We start from the raw sequence: 8,955 nt of genomic DNA, 5'->3' as shown, positions 1-8,955 counted from the left end.
AAAATTGTTGTATAAAAGATGGATTTATAAATAAAACATTTTAAATGGGCCCCAAATTCCACTATCATATTCCAAATATTATACACTCAAACAATTTCTTATTAACAATTTCTTATAATTAATTATAAGAATATAAATTATTATACTCCTACTATTCTTAAAAATGAAAATAGATAGGTATATTATAAGTATAATCAATATTACTAATAATACATACTTCTAAAAGAGTATTACATCTCTATTAACACGATCTTGCACAAATATCGTGGAATGAAACATTATACTCCCTCCATCCATGAAAAATAGACAAGATTGTGAACGATCTTGCACAATTGTGTACCGATGTTTTATTAATTTGCGACGTGTAATGATATTTTAATATACAATAAACCTTTTATTATATTTACTAGACATACACAAGATACAACATACACTCAACAAGCCAAAGGACATATGTATATCAATCATTAATGGGTCTATCACTCAATTAATGCTCAACCTCCAAACAAAATATTATCATCAAAGGTCAACCCGTCTTCATCGGCGCCGCCTAGATCGCCGATCCCCGGCTCGGGTAAACGCACCACGTCATTATCGGAGAACATAAACGGATTTTTTTCCCCATTTTCCGACATCTCGAGCAAGTCTCCCCACCATCGCATGCACTCGTCCAGATCGTCCTGCTGAGCCGATGAAGACGGCCTCGTTGGATCGTTGTTCGTTGGAATTTTCTCGGAAGCGATTAGTTTGGTGGACCAAGCCGGTGGGTGTGAGTTGGAGAAGGTCCGAGCTCGAGGCCTTACGATGTTGCTCTCGGTGATGGCTTTTTCTTTGGGCGGAGGCGGCGGTCGCTTTGAAATGTGGCTGTTCCAGAAGTTCTTGACGTCGTTGGCAGTCCGTCCGGGAAGTCTGCCGGCGATCAACGACCATCTGCCTCCGTTGTTGGATAACAAAACGTGTGCAAATTAAAAATAACACGTTAAATTCCTTTTAATTTATTTTAATATTTAAAAGTTGAATTAAAAAAACCATGTACAAAATCACATGCTAAAAAATGTTAAGATAAATTTTTCAAAGGGAGTAGCTGAGATGTCACAACCAAATCACAGTTTGTTGCTTTGTAGATATAAATAAGTGGGGGTTACAATTATTTATTGCTTCGAATTTCTTGACTTCAACTTGAGTGAATAGTACTTAGGGTTTGTTCGCTAATTGTTGACATCTTTTATCGAGGAGACAGAGAGATAAACTTCTCCTGTTTCGATTGAGCCTTTGTTGTTAATTAGGGGTATGATTTTTTAGATTTTATTTTTAGGGATAATTAAATACTAGTAAGTGTTTCGGTTGACCTAATCATAGAATGCCGCAACTTGATATCATATCCATAAAAGTATTTGGTCGTCTGTTTTCTGTGACATGGTATCGCACTATAAATTTTTGTACTTGATTTTTCCTATTTTTCTCTAATTTAAATATGCTGTGATTTAATTTATATTAACTTAATTTTAGAAATATTAACTAGGGAATATAGCTAGGCATTATAATTATCATTCATGTTTAATTTATTTTTTGTTTAAAAATAACCGTTGGGGTTGATTCTTCCATAATTGGGCTATACAATTTTATAAAACTTAATACTATATAATTTATTTTTTCACTGCGAATCTTCTGAATTAATATAGAAATTAGGACTGACATCCAAATCTAACGGTTGGGGTTGATTCTTCCATAATTGGGCTATACAATTTTATAAAACTTAATACTATATAATTTATTTTTTCACTGCGAATCTTCTGAATTAATATAGAAATTAGGACTGACATCCAAATCTAACGGTAAAGCTATTAATTTATATAACATTCCAAATCTAGCCATAACGTGCACAAACATCCAGATCAACAATGGGAGGCACTGAGCATTGGATTTTTTATATTTAATGCCTATACTAAAATTAATTTCAAATTCTTAATTATTTTCGTAATTCTGTGTATTTAGTTTCTTCGTTTATTTTGGACTAAAAAAAAGTACGTAAAAATTAGGAAATGAAGACTTGCCTGTTCCCTAACAATTTATGAAGCCTGACGATGAGATCAACTTCATCATTCGTAAAAAAGCCTCTGTTAAGATCTGGTCTGAGATAATTGAGCCATCTCAGCCTGCAACTCTTTCTACATCTGTTCAACCCTGCAAATATATATAGTGATAATAAATTAGAGAAGAAGAAGAAGAAGAATTGTTTGTTTGAATTGAAGAAGCATGATAAATTACCAGCTCGGAGAGGGACGAGATGCCATTTCCCTTCTCCGTATTTACGAATGCAGTCTCTGAGAAGAAGATCTTCCTCTTTAGTCCAAGCTCCTTTTCTTATTCCTTTATTATTATTAGTATTATTTTCCATTTCATTGTGGTGACAAAATCGATAATGATCTTTATTTATAACACAAGAAAATGCCAAAGGGGGTGAAAGTAACAGGAGAGATAGATTAACTTGTAGGCAATTTATTGAACACATCAGTCATGTATCCATCACTTTTAATGCTCTTTATTATAAATGGGTCACTCACCCCTTAAAAGGCCTTATGAGGGGAGGATTATCCACACTTATAATAGGTAAGCTAGGATCGTTATCAAGTCGATGTGGGAAAAAAATTTCGATGTGGGAAAAAAATTATGAATTTTAACACTCTTCTTCTTCTTCTATCTATCTGATTGACGACGTGTGACTTTTCCCAGCCACAAAACCGCTCTCCATTTTCTTTGCTCAAGGAGACAGGGAGTCAAGGTGTTTTTAGCAAATAATTAAGTTGCCTTTTTAGAGTATTCATACGTTTGCTCTACCCCTTGGATTTTAAACAATACAAAAATCTTAATTAAATAAATTCTCTATCACAAAGAAAATTATAGATTATAAATTTAATAATGAGACAACACAATAATTAAATAAAAAATATTGCTTCAATGTCAAAGGCTTTATTGACCATGCATATGAAAAACAGGCGGTGAACAACTTGTGTTCAAACTATAGTCAATCCTAGCTCCCACACATAGAGGTGAATCCATATATAGAATTATATTAACGAATATTTTTTAAATAATGAATACATTTGAAATCTTTAGAGAACTAAATCTTGCAAAACGGCATGAGCATATGTCTTAGGAAACTTAATATTCTCACCCATACAACAACATAAATATTTTGGTATTTTTATTTTAGATGATTTAACCAATCATAACTTCGCCGAAGGATTCTGGTTGGCTTGATGGAGGTGCTGATGGGGTTGGATTCGGATTGGCTGCATCAAGGCTAAGTTTGAGGAATTCGGCAAATTGTGCCACGAATTCCATTGGGAAATTGGTGTTTGAACTATCGGATTCTAACATTTTGTTTGCTCACAATATCGAGGAAAAGAGGTCGGGAAAGTTATGGCCCTGGGATAGTGATGAAATCTCTCCGAGTCCCCACTCTAATAAGTTGGCCTGATACCATCTTGGAGATGGTAATCGAAAGAGGCAAGGATTGATATGCTAGACATTGTGATTTGTAGAGAATAGTATACATGTTTTCTTATTTCTAAATGGATAATTGGGTACAATTCCTCCCTTATAAGAGGATCACAAAGTAAAAAAAGAGATCATTCTATTACAGAGGTTATATTACATACTCCCTCTATCCCACTCAAAATGTCTACATTTCCTTTTTTAATTTACCCCGTTTTCCGTATTTGGAAACAAATTCATCTCTCCTCTCTCCTTATTAAAACACCCAACTACATTTTATCTTTCTATTTTACTACACTAAATATTTTTTCTTAAAACTCCGTACCACTCATGATTGTAGACATCTTTAGTGGGACAGAGTAGTAATATTTTCTATTTTAAACTGTATCAATCACGGTTCTTTTTTCTTCTATATATGCTTCGACAGTATCATCCACCAATAAAACTATTTTTAGAAAATAGATAGAATAGTACTCCTTTTGTCCCAAGATAGTTAAGCCCTATTCATTTTCTGGCCGTCTCAAATTAATTGAGTCATTTTATTTTGAACAAAACTTTATACTCTCATCTACTTTACTCTTTCATTCTACTTTACTCTTTCATTCGTTCACATACTTTATTTTCTCTTATTCTCTCTTTCTTTATTCTCCTTATATTGATATTTCAATATCAACTTCTTAAATTTCATATAAAAAAGTTGTCTCCAACTACTTTGGGAGGAGAGAGTACTATTTTATTTTGATTTTTATAACGAATTGAACTATTTTGAATTAGGGATGGTGTCTTACAACGTGTATAGTGGGCATATACAATAGCATATTCCACTCCTGTCTGATCTTGGGAATCTAATGGCGTGGTTTATTTTGTTTCCTACACAGATGATAGAAAATAAAAATCACCTTTTTCTTCAATTGACCGCGCAATGTCACCTTTATGCTATCTACTGAAAGACTAGGTCTTGATAAATATCTATTTCTTAATCTACATAGGTTAGCATTGAGCATACGGTATTGATTATCCACTACTTTGACTTATCAAGAGGAGCTTGAACAAGGTTTTATTATTCGGAAACTGGCCATTTGGAATTTAAATGGAATAAGTTTTTCTTGCTAAGTCCACTCTTGGAATTGATAAGATGTTAATTAATTAAGTCCATATCAGACTTTAATTAATAAATGGACATTTATATCTTAAGCGCGGGAAATAAATAATAAATAAAATGGAAACCCGGATTACTTGTAATTTCGGATTTGGATGGGGAGGTCAGTATTACTTCTGTAGTGGTTGCTCGTAATATTCCAATATAAGCTTGTATTAAATTGTGGACTCAATTTAATTAGTAAAAAGCTAATTGAGGGAGTCCATATCTAAAACCTTCCATAGATCCTAGACTGAGTCCAATATGAACTTAATATAAAAAGGAGAATAAATGAGACAGAAAACACAATTTTTAAATATGAAATTTTCGTCCCTTCTCTTTTTGAAGGAGGACAAAATTTTCTAATTTTCTCCTCCGTGAGTTATTCAGCTCCTCCTCCGTGAGAAAGTTCTGTCTCTTTATTCGAGTCCTAGTATTTTGATAAGATAAGTCCACCCTGATATCGAGATACAGTTCCGGAACCAGTCAGAAGATCCGTGGTCTAGTATTGAAGATCATCATGGAGAAGGCGCGAGCAATCGACGATTCTTTGAAGAATCAAATCGGTAACTCTAAACCGTAGAATTCATGTTTTAGGATTTATATTCTTTAAGCATGAATTATTTGCGTTCTACATACTAATGTCGGCTATTCTGTAGTCCGATCAGGGCATTCTACATACCATTCTCTTTGTCTTCGAAAGAGTGTCACGATGGTACCTTGAACATCACATCAGAGTTCTGTGGAGAAAGTTATGATCATTCTACGAACATAGAGCAATGCTGTCAAGTGCTGAATTTAAGCGGAAATTCAAGGAATGAAAGAAACTATTACCTTGTGAAGCAAAATCTTTTTTTACGCTATGGAGCACGAAATTTCCATCTCGCCTATTACTTGGAGGACATTTTTTTACCAAGTTTAAACCTTTTTCAAATAAAAGGTAATTTTCAAAGTATTCTAACTCAATCGCAATTGCATATGTTCAGACGAAAAAATTGCCAAGAGAAAATGTAACTTGTATATATCTATAACGACCTACGGTATAATATTTTTCATTGCACTAGTACAATTTCCTAGGCCATCGTACATAATGGACTAAGTTTAATGTATATAATGGCAAAAAATGAAATGTTTAAGTGCGGTTTCGAAATTTTTAAACAGTTTAGGTTTAATAAACACGAGATTATTATATCTCTAATAATGAGAGTTTCATGCATTGGTTACTGGCCAGTTTGATAGTGCTTCAACAAATAATATGCGCAAATGAGTTACTTAGTGTGCAGAAAATGGGTGGAATCACGTACAAGAAGTGTCGAAGGAGCATCAAGAGAAAGTAGAGGGAGCAGGTGTCAAACTGGTCAGAATGACGCACTCTGGAGTTGGAGTGCAAGAAGATGAAGTAGGCTTCTAGAAGGAATACCTTTTCGAGGGCACAAACGTCAACACATGAAGGAAATATCGCTAGAGATTGAAGTCAAGCCACCAATAAGGACTCAAACCCAATAAGATTTGACTCAAACCCATTAAATTTATGTGGATTCATGTCAGATTATCGTGTCGTATCAGATATTGTCCGTCCTAGTTTATCCCAACCAAGATGGAATAAACTTTTTTCCTTCACTCTACTTATTTGAATAGCCAACAATCTTTTTATCTTCATTTTACTCAACTTAACAATTTCAGCTAAAATTCTATATCATTTAAAAAATGAATCTCTTGAATGTGACGTGCGCTTAGTACTTAAAATTCTATGCGCTGATTTATGTGTATGATTAGAGAGGTAAGAGAGTACTGATCAGAGAGAGTGAGATATTTTGTGGAAATAACTCTTGTGCTGGTGACTTCAAATAGCCTCCACATAAACATAAATAACTCTATCCCGTGGACTTTTTTGTATAGTTTTAAGAAAAATGATTTATATAATCTCCCTCATTTCAAGTCATGGACTTTTTCTAAATGTGATTTAAGAAAAATGATTTATATCATTTTAAGTAAAGGAGGAATAAAGTATGCGAAAAAATAAAATACGAAAGTAATTAATGAGAGTACTAAAAAAATAAAGTAGGAAAAAATGGTATTTTTCTTATAAATATATAAATTAATTATTTATAATAGGATTACAGAAAAAAGGAATAGCAATTAGTTGTGGATGAACTGATTTTATTTTATTTTTTTGTTATTTGTCCACGTGTGTTCCAAACTCATCTTTGGTGGAATATGACTAATCATGTCCGATCGAATTTGCGAATTAAGACCGAAAGTCTCTTAACGAGTGTTAAATTTGAACTCTTGAGTTCAAGTTTACTATAGCTTTGCGCTGGCAACTGTGTTATAACATGTTGGTAGATCAGATTTTATTTTGATTTTAAGAGAGGAGTAAACGATTTTGACTAAAGAATAGTTACGACGTGTACGGAGAACATCTGACAAATATTGAGAGCCCGATGCTATCTTACGCCTTATTATCAATCCAATTTTTATTAAATGTATTAGCATATTCCACTCTTGAGATTCTGATGACGTGGTCTATTTTGTTACATACACACAGTTTAGAAAATAGAAATGTACCTTTTTCCTTAATCGTCCGCATTAAATGTCACCTTTTTCTTATCGTAAAAAAAATCATGAATTGACATGTACTATTATCTCAACGAAGTGCAGACAACCACGAAGAAGCTAGCTGGCCATGCATTCAATTAGAGTCGAATTAATACAATGCATTATTGTTTGCGTGACGTTCTATTATTTACTCTCTATCAATAATAATTAGTTGTAGTGTTTAAGTCTAAGAATGTACTTTGATCCAATCATTTGTAGATACGTTTGTATTTTTATAAAGGTTCATGTCTTAGAATGTACTTGTGATTATTTCAATTGCAACCTCATTAAATTAAATCACACCAACTAAAACTTTTCATTTGATCTCTCTCAAGGGTCTTGTTGGTAAGAGGATACGAAAATTAGTTAGAAAGTGTGTTTACAATGAAAGAGATCGTTCCTAACCCACTTGGATGCATCAATACAAACTACTAACAATTTGTCTATAATGTGTGGTTTATATCTCCAAGTACATTTTATGTTCCTTGCATTCATAGCTGCATGTGCCCACATGCATGCAAAGCATAAATGAACTTTAATTTCGGGTTCGAATTTACCCTGACACGACTTTTATATTTCTGTTTATTCATCAATAATAAAAATAAGCTTAAATTCCCCAAAGTTACGGGGTTGGGTATGTGTTGAAAGATATGAGTATTATTCATTCAACTTGTTCAGAGAATTACAATAGGTACGCCTCCTTTAAATAGGCCAAGGGTTACATAAAATTGGCAAGATTTGCCATAATACTCATTCCCTAATTAATTTTTTTTCCTTGCTTACCTATTTTCCTTACTTACATATTTTCCTTTCTAACACTCCCCCTCAAGTTAAGTAATGGGATTACCGATACTTAACTTGCCCAATACCTCATGGAAGCTTCTTGCATCGACAGCTTTCGTGAGTATATCCGCCAACTGATCTTCAGATCTCACAAAAGGAAGTTCTACCGTCTTGGCCTCTATATTGTCCTTGATGAAATGTCGATCCACCTCGACATGTTTTGTCTGATCATGCTGAACTGGATTTTCAGATATACTGATTGCCACCTTATTATCACAGAACAACTTACATGACTTCTGTGAGTTTAAGTTCAACTCAGTCATCAATTTCCTCAGCCACAGAATCTCAGTCAACCCACTCTTAATCCCTCGAAATTCAGCCTCTGCACTTGACAAGGCTACCACTTTCTGTTTTTTGCTTCTCCAAGTGACAAGATTTCCTCCCACAAAGGTAAAATATCCAGCAGTTGATTTTCTGTCATTTGGGTTCCCTGCCCAATCAGCATCCGTGAATCCATGAATCTCTAAATGTCCATGATTCTCGAATAGAATCCCATGGTTCGCTGTCCCTTTCAGATATCGAACAATCCTCAGTGTTGCTTCCCAGTGAGCTACTTGAGGTGCATGCATAAACTGACTAACTACTCCAACTGCATAAGCTATGTCGGGTCTAGTGTGGGATATGTATATCAATTTCCCAACTAAACGTTGATATCTCGTGCGGTGAGTGGCTTTAGCTCCTTCAACTATCCGCAGACCATGATTCTGAACCATAGGAGTATCTGCTGGCTTACAGTCCAGTAGTCCTGTCTCGGTTAACAAGTCAAGTACATATTTCCTCTGACTGATGAAGATCCCCTTCTTTGACCTTAGCACTTCTATACCCAGAAAGTACTTTAGTAATCCCAAGTCCTTCATTTCAAACTCTGCAAACAAATT

At 34.1% G+C, this 8,955-nt stretch overlaps 1 protein-coding gene across 1 annotated transcript; it reads right to left on the bottom strand.

Annotated features, from left to right (window-relative positions):
* Positions 1-368: 368 nt before the first annotated feature.
* LOC121773985 (transcription factor MYB114-like) lies at positions 369-2,413 on the bottom strand. The gene is made up of 3 exons (XM_042170893.1): positions 2,269-2,413; positions 2,055-2,184; positions 369-930 (listed from the first exon to the last, which is right to left on the bottom strand). The coding sequence occupies exons 1-3, from the start codon at positions 2,396-2,398 to the stop codon at positions 495-497; spliced, it is 696 nt and encodes a 231-aa protein (XP_042026827.1). The 5' UTR covers positions 2,399-2,413; the 3' UTR covers positions 369-494.
* Positions 2,414-8,955: the final 6,542 nt, after the last annotated feature.

Source organism: Salvia splendens, chromosome 17 (genome assembly GCF_004379255.2).
Source record: "Salvia splendens isolate huo1 chromosome 17, SspV2, whole genome shotgun sequence".
NCBI classification, from domain to species: domain Eukaryota; kingdom Viridiplantae; phylum Streptophyta; class Magnoliopsida; order Lamiales; family Lamiaceae; genus Salvia; species Salvia splendens.
This window is presented reverse-complemented; position numbering and strand designations above follow the sequence as displayed.

Coding starts and splice junctions, on each gene's coding strand:
- LOC121773985 (XM_042170893.1), bottom strand. CDS start 2,398: ATGGAAAATAATACTAATAATAATAAAGGAATAAGAAAAGGAGCTTGG. Junction 2,185..2,268: donor TCTCGTCCCTCTCCGAGCTG/GTAATTTATCAT, acceptor ATATATTTGCAG/GGTTGAACAGATGTAGAAAG. Junction 931..2,054: donor CATAAATTGTTAGGGAACAG/GCAAGTCTTCAT, acceptor CAACGGAGGCAG/ATGGTCGTTGATCGCCGGCA.